Genomic DNA, 21,170 nt, shown 5'->3' with positions numbered 1-21,170 from the left:
GCTTTTTCTAACTCTATTAAGAATTGAGTTTGAATTTTGATGGGGATTGCCTTGAATCTATAGTTTGCTTTTGGCAAGATGGCCTTTTACTATATTAATTCTGCCAATCCATAAGCATAGAAGATCTTTACACTTCTGAGATATTCAATTTTTTCCTTCAGAGTCTTGAAGTTTTGTCATACAGAGATGATGTTTGCTTGGTTAGTGTCACACCAAGGTATTTCACATTACTTGTGACTATTGTGAAGTGTGTCATTTCCTTAATTTTTTCATAGCCTGGTTGCCCTTTGATTAGAGGAAGGCTACTGATTTATTTCAGTAAATTTTATATCCAGCCACTTTGCTGAAGTTGTTTATCAATCGTAGTTCTCTGGTGGAATTTATGGTGTCACTTAAGTATACTATCAAATTATCTGCAATAGTGATATTTTTGACTTCTTCCTTTCCAATTTGTATCCTATGAGTTTTTGTGGTTTAATTGCTTTGGCTAGGACTTTGAGAACTATATTGATGTGTAATGAGAGTGGGTAGCCTTATCTAGTCCCTGATTTTAGTGGAATCACTGCAGTTTCTCTCCATTTAGTTTGATGTTGGCTACTGGTTTGCTGTATATTGCTTTTACTATGTATATGCGTTGAATTCCTGGTCTTTCTAAGAGTTTTACCTTAAAAGGGTGTTGAATTTTGTCAAATACTTTCTCAGCACATGATATTTTACAAAGGAGTGAAAAAACATCCAGTGGAAAAAAAGACAGCATTTTAAACAAATGGTGCTGGTTCAACTGGTGGTGGTCAACATGTAGAAAAACTCGATTCAGTCCATTCTTGTCTACTTATACAAAGCTTAATACCAAGTAGATTAAAAACCTTCACATAAAACCATAAACACTGTGTCTAATATAAGAGAAAGTGGGGGAGACACTCGAAAACATGGGCAGAGGGTACATTTCCTGAAGAGAACACCAATGGTGTATGCTTTAAGATCCCCAATCAACAAATGGGACCTTATACAATTGGAAAGCTTTTGTAACTCCTTTAAAGGACACTGTCAATAGGACAAAACAGCAACCCACAGAATGGGAAAAGATCTTTTCCAAGCCTATATCTGATAGTGGGCTAATAACCCAGCATGTACAAAGAACTCAAGAAGATAGACCCCAGAGAACAAAATAACACCATTAAAAATGGGGTACAGTACTAAACAAAGAATTCTCAACTGAGGAATATCGAATGACCCAGAAGCACCTAAAGAAATGTTCAACACCCTTAATCATCAGGGAAATGCAAATCAAAAAACCAGGCAAAATGGTTAAAATTAAAAACTGAGTTGATATTAGATGCTGACAAGGATGTGGAGAAAGAATAGTACTACTCCATTGTTGCTGGGATTGCAAGCTGGTACATCAACTCTCAAAATCAGTCTGGCAGTTTTCAGAAGATTTGACACAGTTCTAGCTGAAGACCTAGCTATACTATTCCCAGGCACATACCCAAAAGACTTTCCAACACATAACAAGGACACATGTCTATCATGTTCTTAGCAGCCTTATTTATAATAGCAAGAAGCTGGAAAGAACCCAGATATCCTTCAACAGAGGAGTAGATTTAAAAAATGTGGTACATTTACACAATGGAGTACTACTCAGCTACTATAAATAACGACTTAATGAAATTCTTAGACAAATGGACTGAACTAGCAGATGTCATCCCGAGTGAGGTTGCCTAGTTCCAAAAGAACACATATGGTATGTACTCACTTATAAGTGGCTATTATCCCAAAAGCTCAGAACATTTGTGGTAAAAATAAAAAAGGATCACAACTGGTTACTATAAGTCACAGATCTATGTTTGCCCCCTGGTTTTCTTGGAACTTGTCAGTCGCTCCCTGATGTAATGCTACATAGAACTAACATTAATTTATCTCAGTGGCAGCTTGTTCCAGTGTGGCATGAAGCCACATTAGCCTAGCTATCTTCCAGCACTAGTGGTCTCTCATCTTCCTTTGCTAGTTGCCCTGGCCAGCCCTGGCCAGCCGGGAACGCTCATTCCTGTTACCTGGTAAAATCAAGACATAACAAAATGTAACTGACCAATCAGATGTATATATTTAATTCTCAGTCCACAATACAGTCACACAATGAATTCACTGCCTATTAATAAAAGTAAAAGTGCCCACATAGATAAGGTAAAATTGACCTAGTACACCTGGATCTGGATCATCTTGTTCTGTCATCTCTATTCTGATTTCCTCACTTCCATCCTCCTCTCTCCTTCCTAGACTTTTTCCCTGATTACCCTTCTTTCTCATCCAATGATAGGCTTTACCTTATCCTGGACGTGTCTTGGTGCATAATGGCATCATCTTCCACATAATACTCAAGATTAAATTCACAGACTACATGAAGCTCAAAAAGAAGGAAGAACAAAGTGTGGATGCTTCAGCCCATCTTAGAAGGGGTAAAAAAATACTCAAAAGACATAGAGTATGGGAGGAAATTAGGAGGAAGAGCATAGGCAAAGGGGGATGAAAGCAGGGGCTGAATCAGGTGTGGTAGGAGATGATATTCAGACAGTCAGGAATTTGAACAGTGGTGTGTATCAATGGGTCATGGGAAAGTGGGAATAGCCACACACTAGTTCCAGATGCAAGGAAAGCAAGTGCTTCCCAAAATCCAACTAAGATTAGCTGAAGTGACCAACAAAGGGGAGGGAGAACCTATAGAAATCATATCCAGATGTTAGGCAAGGCCCCTGGTTGGGGGATAGAGCCACCAACTCATCTCCAAATTTTTAACCCAGAACTGCTCCTCTCTAAATGAAATATGAAGACAAAGTGTGGAGGAGAGACTGAAGGAAAGACAATCCAGAGGCTCCCCTACCTTGGGATCCATCAGATATATAGATACCAAACCCAGACACAGTTATGAATTAATAGTAGTGCTTGATGTCAGGAGCCTGATTTAGTTGTCTCTTGAAAGGCTCTGCCAGAGCCTGACAAATAGAGAGGCAGATGCTTGTAACCAACCACTGAACAGAGCATGTGTTCCCCAATGGAGAATTTAGGGTAAGTGCTAAATGAGCTGAAGGGGTTTGCAACCCCATAGGAAGAACCACAATATGAACCAACTAGACCCTCCAGAGTTCCCAGGGAGCAAGCCAACAAACAAAGTGTACACTTTGAGAGAGCCCCATCACTCCAGCTGCATATGTAGCAGAGGTTGGCTTTGTCTGGCATCAGTGGGAGGAGTGCCCTTTGGTCCAATGATGGTTACATGCCTCAGTGTAGGGAAATGCCAGGGCAGGGAGGCAAGAACGGGTAGGTGGGTGTGGGAGTTCCCTCACAGAAGCAGGAGGAGGTGGGATCAGATAAGGGGTTTCCAGAGGGGAAACTAGGAAAGAAGACAACATTTTAAATGAGAAAAAAAGTAAATATCCAATAACAAAAGAGAAAACTGCAGAAGAGAAAACAAATATATATGCACCTATGCATTAAAAAAACCTTACACCTATAAAATACATCCTAAGATTTTGACATATTCATTTTTCCTATGGAAATTGTAGGAAAATTAATTTCAAAATGAATTAAATCAAGATTCATAAGAATGTCTTATTCTTGTTTCTCATCTACTTATACTTAATTTCAGAAAATGATATTAAATATAATGTTGCACCTTTCATAAAACCATGGTTTAAGTTCATTTTATTCCTTTCATTTTTTATTTTATATTATAATTTAATGTCTTTACTTATACCTTGCAGTTCATCCCTACAAAATTCTCCCACATACTTCTCCTTTCTCAATTTTAAATTCATGACCTATTTACTCCAGTAAATTTTCATTCCTTTCTTCCCATATATATGCATATATTCCTATATAAAACTAGTTCAGTTTATATTATGATACTAATATTTATTATTTTTAGAGTTAGCCATTTCGTATTGGATAACAAATTGCTGTGTTCTTACCTATGGAAGACTATTTCTCCTGCTCTCAATGTTCTTGAGTTGTATAGTAGTTAGACCCACGGGGTACTTACCCTGTTCACTTAAGCATGTCTAATATTGTCCTTATTCAGTTCATATTGAGACAGGTTAATCTGATATTGTCATAAGAAATTAGGTTTCATCAGCAAACTAACTTTAAAATGTTTACTAATTTCAGATTTACATTTTATTTTCACTGTTTTTCAACATATAAAAAATTAGCAAGTTTCAGAAATGCCCCATACTGACATAATAAAAACCAGAGCAGTATGAAGTATTATCCATCCCTACGATGAATTAAATGTGTTTATTATGTTGAGAACATGACTTAATGTAGTAAAAGCATCCATCAAAGCAAATATAATAAATATAATTTTTTACCATATTCAGAAACACATAAATATTGAATACAAAGAAAATTAAAAGAGAATCAAAGTGGTTCCAAAGAGAGTCATCTAATAATGGAAGAAATGCAAGATAACCACAAAATGTACAGCAAAAATAGATATGGAAACAATAAAAAATGACAAACAGAATCAACCTTGGAGGTAGAAAACCTAAGAAAGATATAAGGAATCATAGATGCAAGGATCACCAATAGAATCCAAGTGATAGAAGGGAAAATCTCAGGTGCAGAAGATATCAGGTGTGGGTTGGTGGGTGGAGGAAGCAACCTCATAGAAGAAGGGTGATGGAGAATGGGATAGGGCATTTCCAGACTGGGACAGAGGATAATATTTGAAATGTAAATAAATAAAATATCCAGTTAAAAAAGAAGATCCCACAGAACATTTTGAAAACAGCAGTCATAGGAAAATGTGAAATACAAAAAGTTCCTAACCCAAAACATCCAGGAAATCCAGGACAATAGGAATAGAAGAGTACAAAGACCCCCAAATTAAAGGGCCAGTAAGTATTTTCTACGACATTATAGAAGAAAACTTCATTAACCAAAAGAAAGCGTTAACCATAATACAAGAAGCCCACATAACTGCAAATAGACTGGACCAGAAAAAAATTCCTTCTGTCCCACAATAATCAAAATACCTAATGCACAAAACAAAAAAAGAATATTGAAACCACTAAGAGAATAATGTCAAATAACACATAAAAGCAATCCTATCAGAATTACACCGGACTTCTCACCAGATTATATAAAAGCTAGAAGATCATGGACAGATGTCATATTGACCCTAAGAGAACACAAAAGCCAGCAAAACTCTCAATTACCATAGATTTATAAATCAAGATATTCTATGACAAAATTAAATGTGCACAGTATCTTGCCACAGATTCAACCACACAGAAAACAATACATGGAAAAATCCCAAACAAGGAGGAAAACTAAACCCTAGAAGAAGCAAGAAAGTAATCTTCTTTCAATAAACCCAAAATACAACACCAAAAAAAAAAAAAAACAGAAAAAAAAACAAAAAAAACCCTCTACCTCTAACAACAAAAATAACAAGAAGCAACAATTACTGTTCCCTAATATCTCTTAATGTCAATGGATTCAATGCCCCAATAGAATGGCATAGACTAACAGACTGGATATTTTAAAAGGACCCAGCATTTTTCTGCATATAGGAAACACCTCAGTGACAAAGACAGAAACTACCTCAGAGACAAAGCTGGAAAAAATGTCCATGCAAATAGTCCCAAGAAACTAGTAGCCATTCTAATATCAATTAAAATCAACTTTCAACCAAAAGTTATCAAAAAAGTTAAGGAAGGACACATTAAATTCATCAAAGGAAAAATGCACCAAGATGAATTCTCAATTCTGAATATCTATTCTCCAAATGAAAGCTCACCCACATTCACAAATGAGACATTAATAAAGCTCAAAGCACACACTAAACCTCACATAATAATAGTGAGAGACTTTAAGGCCCCACTTTCAGCAATGGACAGATCATGGAAACAGAAACTAATTACAGACATAGTGAACGTAATACAGATTATGGCCCAAATGGATTAAACATATATCTGTAGGACATTTTTTTCTTTCTTGAAACAAAATGTAAATATAATGCTATTATTCAAAAGTAGCATGTATTGCAATATGAAATTTTAGCATTCTTTAACATAGTCTTCTTTTGTTCTATTTTTCTTTTTTTTCCTCCATCTTTATAAACTGCGGTTTTTCTTATTTACATTTCAATTGTTATTCCCTTTCCCCAATTCCAGGCAAACATCCACCTAACCCTTCCCACTCCCCTTGTATATGGATGTTCCCCTCCCCATCCTACCCACACATCTGCCCTGCCCCCAACAATCATGTTCCCTGGGGGTTCAGTCTTGTCAGGACCAAGGGCTTCCCCTTCCACTAGTGCTCTTATTAGGCTATTCATTGCTACCTATGCAGTTGGAGCCCAGGGTCAGTCCATGGGTAGTGTCTTAGTCCCTGGAAGCTATGATTGGTTGGCATTGTTGTTCATATGGGGTCTCAAGCCCCTTCAAGCTCTTTCAGTCCTTTCTCTGATTCCTTTAAAGAGGGTCCAGTTCTCAGTTCAGTGATTTGCTGCTAGCATTCGCCTATGTATTTGCCATATTCTGGCTGTGTCTCTCAGGAGAGATCTACATCCGGTTCCTGTGGGCCTGCACTTCTTTGCTTCATCAATCTTATCTAGTTTGATGGCTGTATATGTATGGGCCACATGTGGGACAGGTGTTCCTTCGGCCTCTGTTCTAAACTTTGCCTCCCTATTCATGCCAAGGGTATTCTTATTCCCCTTTTAAAGAAGGACTGATACATTCTCATTTTGGTCATCCTTCTGGAGTTTCATGTGTTCTGTGCATCTAGGGTAATTCAAGCATTTGGGCTAATAGCCACTTATCAATGAATGCATACCATGTGTGTCTTTCTGTGATTGGGTTACCTCACTCAGGATGATATTTTCCAGTTCCATCCATTTGCCTATGAATTTCATAAAGTCATTGTTTTTGATAGCTGAGTAATATTCCATTGTGTAGATGTACCACTTTTTCTGTATCCGTTCCTCTATTGAATGGCATCTGGGTTCTTTCCAGCTTCTGGCTATTATAAATAAGGATGCTATGAACATAGTGGAGCATGTGTCTTTGTTATATGTTGGGGTACCTTTTGGGTATATGCCAAAGAGAGGTACAGCTGGGTCCTCAGGTAGTTAAATGACCAATTTTGTGACGAACCTCCAGACTGATTTCCAGAATGATTGTACTAGTTTGCAGTCCCACCAGCAATGGAGGAGTGTTCTGCTTTCTCCACATCCTCTCCAGCATATGCTCTCACCTGAATTTTTGATGTTAGCCATTCTCACTCGTGTGAGGTGAAATCTCAGGGTTGTTTTGATTTGCATTTCCCTTATGAGTAAAGATGTCGAACATTTCTTTAGGTGTTTCTCAGCCATTCGGCATTCCTCATCTGTGAACTCTTTGTTTAGCTCTGAACCCCAATTTTTAATAGTGTTATTTGTTTCCCTACGATCTAACTTCTTGAGTTCTTTGTATATTTATGATATAAGCCCTCTATCTGTTGTAGGATAGGTGAAGATCTTTTCCCAATCTGTTAAACTCCAAAGGATCAAATAACCCTATTAAAAAGGGGGTACAGAACTAAACAAAGAATTCCCAACTGAGGAAAACTAAATGGGTGAGAAACACCTAAAGAAATGTTAACATCCTTATTAAGCAGGGAAATGTAAATCAAAACAACTCTTTGTTTTTTGTTTTTTTTTTATTAACTTGAGTATTTCTTATATACATTTCAAGTGTTATTCCCTTTCCCGGTTTCCGGGCAAATCCCCCTCCCCCCTCCCCTTCCTTATGGGTGTTCCCCTCCCAACCCTCCCCCCATTGCCGCCCTCCCCCCATAGTCTAGTTCACTGGGGGTTCAGTCTTAGCAGGACCCAGGGCTTCCCCTTCCACTGGTGCTCTTACTAGGATATTCATTGCTACCTATGGGGTCAGAGTCCAGGGTCAGTCCATATATAGTCTTTAGGTAGTGGCTTAGTCCCTGGAAGCTCTGGTTGCTTGACATTGTTGTACTTTTGGGGTCTCGAGCCCCTTCAAGCTCTTCCAGTTCTTTCTCTGATTCCTTCAACGGGGGACCTATTCTCAGCTCAGTGGTTTGCTGCTGGCATTCGCCTCTATATTTGCTGTATTCTGGCTGTGTCTCTCAGGAGCGATCTACATCCGGCTCCTGTTGGTCTGCACTTCTTTGCTTCATCCATCTTGTCCAATTGGGTGGCTGTATATGTATGGGCCACCTGTGGGGCAGGCTCTGAATGGGTGTTCCTTCAGTCTCTGTTTTAATCTTTGCCTCTCCCTTCCCAGCCAAGGGTATTCTTTTTCCTCATTTAAAGAAGGAGTGAAGCATTCACATTTTGATCATCCGATTGAGTTTCTTTGGTCTAGGGATCTAGGGTAATTCAAGCATTTGGGCTAATAGCCACTTATCAATGAGTGCATACCATGTATGTCTTTCTGTGATTGGGTTAGCTCACTCAGGATGATATTTTCCAGTTCCAACCATTTGCCTACGAATTTCATAGACTCGTTGTTTTTGATAGCTGAGTAATATTCCATTGTGTAGATGTACCACATTTTCTGTATCCATTCCTCTGTTGAAGGGCATCTCGGTTCTTTCCATTTTCTGGCTATTATAAATAAGGCTGCGATGAACATAGTGGAGCACGTGTCTCTTTTATATGTTGAGGCATCTTTTGGGTATATGCCCAAGAGAGGTATAGCTGGATCCTCAGGCAGTTCAATGTCCAATTTTCTGAGGAACCTCCAGACTGATTTCCAGAATGGTTTTACCAGTCTGCAATCCCACCAACAATGGAGGAGTGTTCCTCTTTCTCCACATCCTCGCCAGCATCTGCTGTCACCTGAGTTTTTGATCTTAGCCATTCTCACTGGTGTGAGGTGAAATCTCAGGGTTGTTTTGATTTGCATTTCCCTTATGACTAAAGATGTTGAACATTTCTTTAGGTGTTTCTCAGCCATTCGGCATTCCTCAGCTGTGAATTCTTTGTTTAGCTCTGAACCCCATTTTTTAATAGGGTTATTTGTTTCCCTGCGGTCTAACTTCTTGAGTTCTTTGTATATTTTGGATATAAGGCCTCTATCTGTTGTAGGATTGGTAAAGATCTTTTCCCAATCTGTTGGTTGCCGTTTTGTCCTAACCACCGTGTCCTTTGCCTTACAGAAGCTTTGCAGTTTTATGAGATCCCATTTGTCGATTCTTGATCTTAGAGCATAAGCCATTGGTGTTTTGTTCAGGAAATTTTTTCCAGTGCCCATGTGTTCCAGATGCTTCCCTAGTTTTTCTTCTATTAGTTTGAGTGTGTCTGGTTTGATGTGGAGGTCCTTGATCCACTTGGACTTAAGCTTTGTACAGGGTGATAAGCATGGATCGATCTGCATTCTTCTACATGTTGCCCTCCAGTTGAACCAGCACCATTTGCTGAAAATGCTATCTTTTTTCCATTGGATGGTTTTGGCTCCTTTGTCAAAAATAAAGTGACCATAGGTGTGTGGGTTCATTTCTGGGTCTTCAATTCTATTCCATTGGTCTATCTGTCTGTCTCTGTACCAATACCATGCAGTTTTTATCACTATTGCTCTGTAATACTGCTTGAGTTCAGGGATAGTGATTCCCCCTGAAGTCCTTTTATTGTTGAGGATAGCTTTAGCTATCCTGGGTTTTTTGTTATTCCAGATGAATTTGCAAATTGTTCTGTCTAACTCTTTGAAGAATTGGATTGGAATTTTGATGGGGATTGCATTGAATCTGTAGATTGCTTTTGGTAAAATGGCCATTTTTACTATATTAATTCTGCCAATCCATGAGCATGGGAGATCTTTCCATCTTCTGAGGTCTTCTTCAATTTCTTTCCTCAGTGTCTTGAAGTTCTTATTGTACAGATCTTTTACTTGCTTGGTTAAAGTCACACCGAGGTACTTTATATTATTTGGGTCTATTATGAAGGGTGTCGTTTCCCTAATTTCTTTCTCGGCTTGTTTCTCTTTTGTATAGAGGAAGGCAACTGATTTACTTGAGTTAATTTTATACCCAGCCACTTTGCTGAAGTTGTTTATCAGCTTTAGTAGTTCTCTGGTGGAACTTTTGGGAACACTTAAATATACTATCATGTCATCTGCAAATAGTGATATTTTGACTTCTTCTTTTCCGATCTGTATCCCCTTGATCTCCTTTTGTTGTCTGATTGCTCTGGCTAGAACTTCAAGAAGTATATTGAATAAGTAGGGAGAGAGTGGGCAGCCTTGTCTAGTCCCTGATTTTAGTGGGATTGCTTCGAGTTTCTCTCCATTTAGTTTAATGTTAGCAACTGGTTTGCTGTATATGGCTTTTACTATGTTTAGGTATGGGCCTTGAATTCCTATTCTTTCCAGGACTTTTATCATGAAGGGGTGTTGAATTTTGTCAAATGCTTTCTCAGCATCTAATGAAATGATCATGTGGTTCTGTTCTTTCAGTTTGTTTATATGATGGATCACGTTGATGGTTTTCCGTATATTTGACCATCCCTGCATGCCTGGGATGAAGCCTACTTGATCATGGTGGATGATTGTTTTGATGTGCTCTTGAATTCGGTTTGCCAGAATTTTATTGAGTATTTTTGCGTCGATATTCATAAGGGAAATTGGTCTGAAGTTCTCTTTCTTTGTTGTGTCTTTGTGTGGTTTAGGTATAAGAGTAATTGTGGCTTCGTAGAAGGAATTCGGTAGTGCTCCATCTGTTTCAATTTTGTGGAATAGTTTGGATAATATTGGTATGAGGTCTTCTATGAAGGTTTGATAGAATTCTGCACTAAACCCGTCTGGACCTGGGCTCTTTTTGGTTGGAAGACCTTTAATGACTGCTTCTATTTCCTTAGGAGTTATGGGGTTGTTTAACTGGTTTATCTGTTCCTGATTTAACTTCGATACCTGGTATCTGTCTAGGAAATTGTCCATTTCCTGAAGATTTTCAAATTTTGTTGAATGGGAAACCAGAAGTGACTGCTCCCTTCACACACACATCTCGGACGCCAGAGGAAAAAGCCAAAGACCATCTGGAACCCTGGTGCACTGAAGTTCCCGGAAGGGGCGGCACAGGTCTTCCTGGTTGCTGCCGCTGCAGAGAGCCCGTGGGCAGCACCCCACGAGCGAACCTGAGCCTCGTGACCACAGGTAAGACCAAATTTTCTGCTGCAAGAAAGCTGCCTGGTGAACTCAAGACACAGGCCCACATGAACAGCCGAAGACCTGTAGAGAGGAAAAACTACACGCCAGAAAGCAGAACACTCTGTCCCCATAACTGACTGTAAGAGAGGAAAACAGGTCTACAGCACTCCTGTCACACAGGCTTATAGGACAGTCTAGCCACTGTCAGAAATAGCAGAACAAAGTAACACTAGAGATAATCTGATGGCGAGAGGCAAGCGCAGGAACCCAAGCAACAGAAACCAAGACTACATGCCATCATCGGAGCCCAATTCTCCCACCAAAACAAACATGGAATATCCAAACACACCAGAAAAGCAAGATCTAGTTACAAAATCATATTTGATCATGATGCTGGAGGACTTCAAGAAAGACATGAACACACTTAGGGAAGCACAGGAAAACATTAATAAACAAGTAAAAGCCTACAGAGAGGAATCGCAAAAATCCCTGAAAGAATTCCAGGAAAACACAATCAAACAGTTGAAGGAATTAAAATTGGAAATAGAAGCAATCAAGAAAGAACACATGGAAACAACCCTGGATATAGAAAACCAAAAGAAGAGACAAGGAGCTGTAGATACAAGCCTCACCAACAGAATTCAAGAGATGGAAGAGAGAATCTCAGGAGCAGAATATTCCATAGAAATCATTGACTCAACTGTCAAAGATAATGTAAAGCGGAAAAAGCTACTGGTCCAAACCATACAGGAAATCCAGGACTCAATGAGAAGTTCAAACCTAAGGATAATAGGTATAGAAGAGAGTGAAGACTCCCAGCTCAAAGGACCAGTAAATATCTTCAACAAAATCATAGAAGAAAACTTCCCTAACCTAAAAAAAGAGATACCCATAGACATACAAGAAGCCTACAGAACTCCAAATAGATTGGACCAGAAAAGAAACACCTCCCGTCACATAATTGTCAAAACACCTAACGCACAAAATAAAGAAAGAATATTAAAAGCAGTAAGGGAAAAAGGTCAAGTAACATATAAAGGGAGACCTATCAGAATCACACCAGACTTCTCGCCAGAAACTATGAAGGCCAGAAGATCCTGGACTGATGTCATACAGACCCTAAGAGAACACAAATGCCAGCCCAGGTTACTGTATCCTGCAAAACTCTCAATTAACATTGATGGAGAAACCAAGATATTCCATGACAAAACCAATTTTACACAATATCTTTCTACATATCCAGCACTACAAAGGATAATAAATGGTAAATCCCAACATAAGGAGGCAAGCTATACCCTAGAAGAAGCAAGAAACTAATCGTCTTGGCAACAAAACAAAGAGAATGAAAGCACACAAACATAACCTCACATCCAAATATGAATATAAAGGGAAGCAATAATCACTATTCCTTAATATCTCTCAATATCAATGGCCTCAACTCCCCAATAAAAAGACATAGATTAACAAACTGGATACGCAACGAGACCCTGCATTCTGCTGCCTGCAGGAAACACACCTCAGAGACAAAGACAGACACTACCTCAGAGTGAAAGGCTGGAAAACAACTTTCCAAGCAAATGGTCAGAAGAAGCAAGCTGGAGTAGCTATTCTAATATCAAATAAAATCAATTTCCAACTAAAAGTCATCAAAAAAGATAAGGAAGGACACTTCATATTCATCAAAGGAAAAATCCACCAAGATGAACTCTCAATCCTAAATATCTATGCCCCAAATACAAGGGCACCTACATACGTAAAAGAAACCTTACTAAAGCTCAAAACACACATTGCACCTCACACAATAATAGTGGGAGACTTCAACACCCCACTCTCATCAATGGACAGATCATGGAAACAGAAATTAAACAGTGATGTCGACAGACTAAGAGAAGTCATGAGCCAAATGGACTTAACGGATATTTATAGAACATTCTATCCTAAAGCAAAAGGATATACCTTCTTCTCAGCTCCTCATGGTACTTTCTCCAAAATTGACCATATAATTGGTCAAAAAACGGGCCTCAACAGGTACAGAAAGATAGAGATAATCCCATGCATGCTATCGGACCACCACGGCCTAAAACTGGTCTTCAATAACAATAAGGGAAGAATGCCCACATATACGTGGAAATTGAACAATGCTCTACTCAATGATAACCTGGTCAAGGAAGAAATAAAGAAAGAAATTAAAAACTTTTTAGAATTTAAGGAAAATGAAGATACAACATACCCAAACTTATGGGACACAATGAAAGCTGTGCTAAGAGGAAAACTCATAGCGCTGAGTGCCTGCAGAAAGAAACAGGAAAGAGCATATGTCAGCAGCTTGACAGCACACCTAAAAGCTCTAGAACAAAAAGTAGCAAATACACCCAGAAGGAGTAGAAGGCAGAAAATAATCAAACTCAGAGCTGAAATCAACCAAGTAGAAACAAAAAGGACCATAGAAAGAATCAACAGAACCAAAAGTTGGTTCTTTGAGAAAATCAACAAGATAGATAAACCCTTAGCCAGACTAACGAGAGGACACAGAGATTGCGTCCAAATTAACAAAATTAGAAATGAAAAGGGAGACATAACTACAGATTCAGAGGAAATTCAAAACAACTCTTTGAATCTACCTTACACCAGTCAAAATGGCCCAAAATTCATGGCAGCTAATGTTGGCAAGGTTCTGGAGAAAGAGGAACACACCTCCATTTTTGGTTGGAGTGCAAGCTGGTACAACTACTCTGGAAATCAGTCTTGGAGTTCTTCAGAAAATTGGGCAGAGTACTACCTGAGGACACAGCTATTACTACTCCTGGGCATATACCTGAAAGATGCTCCAACATATAACAAGGAAACATCTTCCACTATGTTCATTGCAGCCCTATTTATAACAGCCAGATGCTGCAGAGAATCCAGATGTCCTTGAACAGAAGAATGGATAAAGAAAACATTGTGTAAGTACACAATGAAGAACTACCCAGCTATCAAAAACAATGACTTCCTGAAATTCTTAAGTAAGTGGATGGAACTAAAAATATCCTGTGTGAGATAATCCAGTCACAAAGGAACACACATGGGATGTACTCACTGAGAATTTGATATTAGCCCAAGTGCTCAGAGTTCTCAAGACATAATTCGCAAACCACATGAAGCTGAAGAATAAGAAGGTTCACAGAAGTTTAAATGCTTCAAACCATCATAAAAGGGGGAACAATAATGTGCAAAGGAAGAAATAATATATATATGAAGGCTCATGGTTTTGTAGGATTAATATAGTAAAAATGGCCACTTAGCCAAAAGCAATCTGCAGATTCAATGCAATACCCATCAAAATTCCAACTCAATTCTTCATAGAGTTAGAAACAGCAATTTTCAAATTCATTTGAAATAACAAAAAACCCAAGATAGTGATAACTACCCCAAGAATAAAAGAACTTCTGGGGAATTCACCATCCCTGACCTCAAGCAGTATTACAGAGAAATAGTGTTTAAAACTGTGTGGTTTTGGTACCAAGACTGGCAGGCAAACAACAGATTTGGAAAATATCTTTACCAATCCTACATCTGATAGAGGGCTAATATCCAATATATACAAAAACTGAAGATATTAAACTTCAGATAATCAAATAACCCTCTTAAAAATGGAATACAGATCTAAACAAAAAAATTCAGCTTAGGAATATAGAATGGCTGATAAGCAACTAAACAAATATTCAACATCCCTAGTCATCAGGGAAATGCAAATCAAAATAACCCTAAGATTTCAACTCACAACCATCTGAATGGTTCAGATAAAAACTCATGTAACAACAGATGCTAGCTAGGGTGTGGAGAAAGATGAACACTCCTCCATTATTGGTAGGATTGCAAACTAATACAACCACTCTGGAAATCAGTCTGAAGGTTCTTCTGAAATTTGGATATAGTACTACGTGAGGACCCAGCTATACCACTCCTGGGCATAAAGCCAAAAGGTGTTCTAACATATAATGAGGTCTCATGCTCCACCATGTTCAGCCTTATTTATAATAGCCAGAAACTTGAAAAAACCCAGATGCCTTTCAATAGAGAAATTGATATAGAAAATGTGGTACATGTACATAATTAAGTACTACTCAGCTAATAAAACCAATTACTTCCTGAACTTCATAGGCAATTGGATGGAACTAGAAAATATTATCCTTAGTAAGGTAACCAGATCCCCAAAAAAACACACGTGATATACACTCACTGATAAATGTATATGAGCCCAATAGCTTGGATTATTCAAGTTACTATCCAAAGACTACATGATGCTCAAGAAGAACAACTGTCTTAGAAGGGGGAGCAAAAATATTCATGGGAAATGATATGGAGACAAAGATTGAAGTAGAGACAAGTTATGGCCATTCAGAGCCTCCCCCACCTAGGGATCAAGTTCATATACATACAGTCACCAAAGCCAGACAATATTGCTGGTGTCATCAAGCTCCAGCTTGATGTAACTGTCTCCTGAGAGGCTCTGCCAGAACATGACAAATACAGAGGTGAATGTTAGCCGCCAACCATTGAACTGAGAATTGGGTCCCTGTTGTAGGAGTTAGAGAAAGGATTGGAGGAGCTGAAGGGGTTTGCAACTTCATAAGAAAAATAATACCAAACAACCACAGCTTCCAGGGACTAAAACAACACTCAAAGAGTACACATGGACAGAACCATGCTCCAGTTGCATATGTAGCAGAAGATGGCCTTATTGGGCACCAAACGGAGGAGAAGCCCTTGTTCCTGCCAAGGCTCGACTCCCAGTGTATGGGACTATCAGGGTGGGGAGGCAGGAAGAGGTAGTTGGTTGGGTGGTGAAAAGGGGATATTTGAAAAGTAGATAAAAATTATCTAATTATAAAAATAAAAATAAAAAGCTATATAATTTCTTCTCTTAAAGTTTATTTAGAGACACTGCTGTGCCATCAAGTCACCTGAAGCTTCATTTGCATGGGATTAAATTTGTTATGACCAAATTTTGTACTGTTTGCTAATGACAAAAATATCTAATAACATATAAATATTAATACATAGTTTTTGCTGTATTAACATACAAACACAATTTTTTTGCAATTATCCTTGAGTTCTCATAGTTTTCATAAGGTTATAATTTTGTAAGTGAATAAATTTAATCAAATACGAAAAAAGGAATGGTAATATTTTGATTGTATGTTTTTCTCGAATGATCTGTGCCAGTTGCAATCAATCATATTGATTGGTGATTACCTGTGGTATAAGAAGACCAATTAAATTGTACATACAAATTATACTGGTTTATTAAATTTAGAGTTCTATGTTTTCCCAGATCTATAACTTAACTAGATCTTCGAAGCTTTCTTGGTGTTTAGAAAAGGCATAGGTTCTTTAGTGCTGCATCAATCTTTTATACAATGTGAGAACTTTTGTTACTGCCATATGTGTGCCATAATGTACCATTAGGTGTGTTGCTTTTTTTGTTATTGTTGATGATGCTACTGCTGCTTTGTTTTTCCATTCTCTTTCTTGCTGTGGCTCATAGATATCATAGATGTATAGCATTGTAGGTTGCTACCTTTCACTAATGGTTGTATAGCACATTCTGGTACCATGAAACCTAGTCCCTAGAGAGGAGCCAGGGCGAAGTGTCCTCTGGGACTTATGTCTTCAGTACATAGTGTCTTCAACAATAGGAACTTTGACTTCTTAGGGAAACTAATGAAAATAGTAATACCCTTTATTATTCTGAGGCATCTCTCAAATGACCCTGATTAAAAAGTATAATGAATACTTCTTGTACCTGGTGTGATTTTTGTTAGATAGTTATTGACAGTTGGAGGAAAACAGATGAGAAAATATCATTTTAAGTATATGTTTATTTATAAGCAAGTTTATATGTATTATAAGTATTTTTAGGTAAATGATTAAATCTATTATTTCTTATGATATTCTCAGACATCCTTTCTCCTATCTTTCTATCCTATTTTATCTTCCTAACCTTCTGTATTTATTTTATACTCTTTTGTAATTGAAGCTTGTTTCTTCCAACAGATCACTTGTACATTGTCATTTCCCTCTCAAACTTCCCTACTCCTCCAGAATCTCAATGTTCCCATTTTTCTTTCCCAGATTCTTCAGTTGATCATGGATATGTAGTAACATCTCATGATCTGAAATTAGGAGGTTCAGATAAGAAAGAACATGAGCCTGAGGCATATATCTTTCTATGTGTCAATTTCTAGGGTACCTCAGTCAACATGATCTTTGATAGTTCCATCCATTTTCTTGGAAAGTTTTTGATTTTACTTTCTTAGAATTGAATGGTATCACTAGTGAATATGTGTCAAATTTTCATTTTCCATTCATTAGTTGAAGAAAACACAGATTTTTCTCTTTTTTGTTTTTTTTGTTTTTGTCAATAGAGCAACAGTAAGCATAGCTGGTAGACTGTATGTATTGTATCATGTCCAGTCATTAGGCTGCATGCCAAGTAGTGGTATGGCTTTCCCTATCCAATATGGGATATTGTTTTGTTCAAGCAGATCTTTGGAAGAGACTTTATAAGTTTAGCTTCTGATATCTTAAGGACAAACCTTTCATAGCAATTACCCTATTCATTTGACTATTCTAATATTTCTATACCCTCTTTTGAAATAATACATGAGCTTTAGCTACTGGAATTGTTTTATAAATTTATCAGTTTGGACTGGGCTCCTGAACAGTACAATTTTATATGTTGTAATTTCCTGTAGTGTTATCTTTCTGGTGCAAAGGAAAGTTCCTTGATGAGAAGTGAGAAATACATTTACCAGTGATAAGACCACATATTTTATTGTTTTTAATCAACATATTTAACTCTAGCAAAATCATTTAATTTAACACTTTTCTAAAATTATTTCTATTATACAACTATGATCTTATTAACAAAGCATATTAAATTTAAATAATGTACTTCACTTCTATCTACACTACTTATAAATGTCATAATGTGAGTTGGATGTTTAATCAATATGATACATTATAAATTAATTGAATGAATCAGACTGAATAAATGTAGTTCAACAGAAAAAAATATTATTTTGTATAAGGCTCCCAGGAATAAGCAAAACCAATGCTGAATTAGTCCTTTGAACCTAGTTGTTGAAAGCTTGCCAATAAACTTGGCTTGGAAACTGCCTCCTGAGAATGACCTTGTTGCATGATACTCATGACTTTACGTGATAATTCCCACAGTCATAACCTAGAGACAAAAGCACAGACTTCGGTCCTGATATTTATACTCACTCATGGAATAAATGCAAATGATAAATTTTCCTTAAAAATTGATTTTGACAAAGACCTGAGGAAAGAAAAAATTAATACTTCTGACTTTTTCTTTAAAAAGATGATTACACAAAAGAATGTAAAAAGAAATACCAAGGAATACCAAAGATCTAGGGCTGATATGTTCAGATCGTTAAGTAAACTTTCTATTTCAATTGGGATAAAATTTGGGAGTTGAATGTATTCAAATACATGATATTGGAAATACTTTTCCTGTGTATTCTCTGGCAACTTTGGCATTGAGAGTAAGTATTTTTAAAATTGTGAAGATTGAAGCAAATAAAATGAAGATTATATTTTAAAATATATGTGTGTACATATAATTTGCATGTACAGAAGTAACAGGATTGTGGCAAGCTTAGAGTGATGGAAGGAGATTATACTGCTCACCATTCATAAATTGATAAAATAATTTTAGTTAAGATTTGTTTGGAATTGTCAGAAGATAATAACCCAGTTTTAAATACTTGTTTGTCTTAATATAGTCTATTAACTATCAACAAAATATAGTTAGAGTTAATTGATATTCATCAGAACTAGAAACCTATTGAAGTTGTTTTCTATTTTAGTCAATTAATTGTGAGACATTTTATTTAAATTTATTGGACTAAGATCTTTTTATGTCTTACAATTTTAACATGATCATGGACTCAATGTGAATTTGTGTTGTGTTCAATGAATTCATAAATTATTTGATTCTTTTCCATCTTCTAGTATAAAATATGGAAATAATATCAGCACATATATAAGATTTCACTCAGTTTAAACTCTTAAAAAGAAATTATTTGGATTAGCACTAGTTTTCTTGGTTTTATAGTACATAATAACAATTATAATATTATAATCAAATTATGCTTATTTATTTATAGTTATATACTGTAATTATTAAAGTACTGTTACAAACATACAAAAACATCTCTGTCACCATACAACAAATGCATTACCTTTGATTTCTCATCTTTTAGGACCGTTGACTATGTACACCTGGAATCAAACAAATAAACCAGACTTCATCCTCATGGGATTGACAGATAACAAAGAAATACAGCTGGTTCTCTCTGTGCTGTTTCTCCTGATATACCTGGCCACTGTCCTGGGGAACATAGGCATGATGCTGATCATCCGTCTAGATACTCAGCTTCACACTCCCATGTATTTCTTCCTCACACATCTGTCATTTCTTGACCTCAGTTACTCAACCGCCATCACACCAAAAACTTTAGAGAGCCTCCTAACAGCTAACAATACCATTTCCTACACAGATTGTTTCACCCAACTGTACATTTTTATCCTCTTAGCAGCTACTGAATGTTTTCTGCTCTCCTCAATGGCCTATGACCGCTACATAGCCATTTGTAACCCTTTACAGTATCCAGTTATTATGTCTTCACAGTGCTGCCTTGCTCTCCTCACTGGTTCCTATGCAATTGGAGCTGTGGATTCCTCTGTCACTGTGTTTGGCATGAGTAACCTGCATTTCTGCAAGTCCAACATCATCCATCATTTTTACTGTGACACATCTCCTCTTCTATCGCTGTCTTGCAGTGACACACATGTAGTTGAAATCATTATATTTATTTTTGCAGGTTCCACAATCCTGGGCTCCCTTATCACAATATCAGTATCCTATGTGTCCATTCTTTCTACTATTTTGAAGATAAATTCCACTTCAGGAAAGCAAAAAGCTTTTTCCACTTGTGCTTCTCATCTCCTTGGAGTGACTGTTTTTTACAGCACTTTGATTTTTACTTATTTAAAGCCAAGTAAGTCCTATTCTTTGGGAAAGGATCAAGTAGCTTCTATTTTCTACACAATTGTGATCCCCATGCTAAATCCTCTTATTTATAGTCTCAGAAACAAAGAAGTCAAAAGTGCTGTTGTTAGATTAGTGAAGAAGAGACAAGAATCCAGGAAGTTAAGATAACAGTGATATATATCATCAGTCACATTGTTTATTCTTTCATGTTTCTTGGCGATTCTCTACAGACAAGTACAATTATTTTTATTTTTCTATTTCTTTTGGTCTTTTTTCATACAAACATAGGTTGGTAATTTCCTGGAATGCAGTTTTAGATGTCAGTTTTTGTTGCTGTTTGCCCTGGAGTTATCTGTATTTTGATGCTAACTCCACTGCCCCAAGGACTGCTGCCTAGTAAGGTACTCAGGACTCAGGTGACTTCATCAGAACCTTCTCCCCATTTAATTTGTAAAATATAGTACAAAGTACTAGATAGAAGGAGGCCTGTCATTGGATGAGAAGGAAGGATGGGTGAGAGAAAAGTATTAAGGAAGAGAAGGAGACTGGAATGGAAGGAAGAGAGATAGGAGGGACAGAGAGAGTAGTTAATGACAGAGAAAATGCAAGCTGAAGTTAAGATTTCATTCTGTGTATTTACAGGTTGTTATTAATGTTCTTAAGGAATGGATGTGTACTGGGCTTTGTATGTTTAGGTAGCAATTGTATCCTATCAATTGTGTCAAAAGTTATTGCTTTGTGTGTTCTTTTATGTGATGGTTTGAGTGTAGGAAAGTATGCAGCAGTTGTAGACACTAGGCCACTGTGGAATTGGGATATGTGTTTCTGGCATGGTAACCTGCCTTGGGAACTAGATAGGTAGAGAGATTGCTACCAGGCTCAGAGAGAGTCCTTCAGCAGTGTGATATGGGAAGGAGCAAAGTGGGTGAGAGACTTTGCTGACT

General features: G+C 37.4%; 1 protein-coding gene across 1 annotated transcript; it reads left to right on the top strand.

The window, feature by feature from the left end:
• The first annotated feature begins 19,446 nt into the window (after positions 1–19,446).
• On the top strand, positions 19,447–20,394 carry Or8h6 (olfactory receptor family 8 subfamily H member 6). The gene is given in 1 exon segment (NM_001000675.1): positions 19,447–20,394. A coding segment is annotated over 1 exon segment (948 nt).
• The last annotated feature ends 776 nt before the right edge of the window (positions 20,395–21,170 follow it).

This window comes from Rattus norvegicus, chromosome 3 (assembly GCF_021556685.1).
Source record: "Rattus norvegicus strain SHRSP/BbbUtx chromosome 3, alternate assembly SHRSP_T2T, whole genome shotgun sequence".
Classification (NCBI taxonomy): domain Eukaryota; kingdom Metazoa; phylum Chordata; class Mammalia; order Rodentia; family Muridae; genus Rattus; species Rattus norvegicus.
The sequence above is the reverse complement of the archived record's forward strand: the minus strand, read 5'-3'. Positions and strand labels throughout refer to the sequence as shown.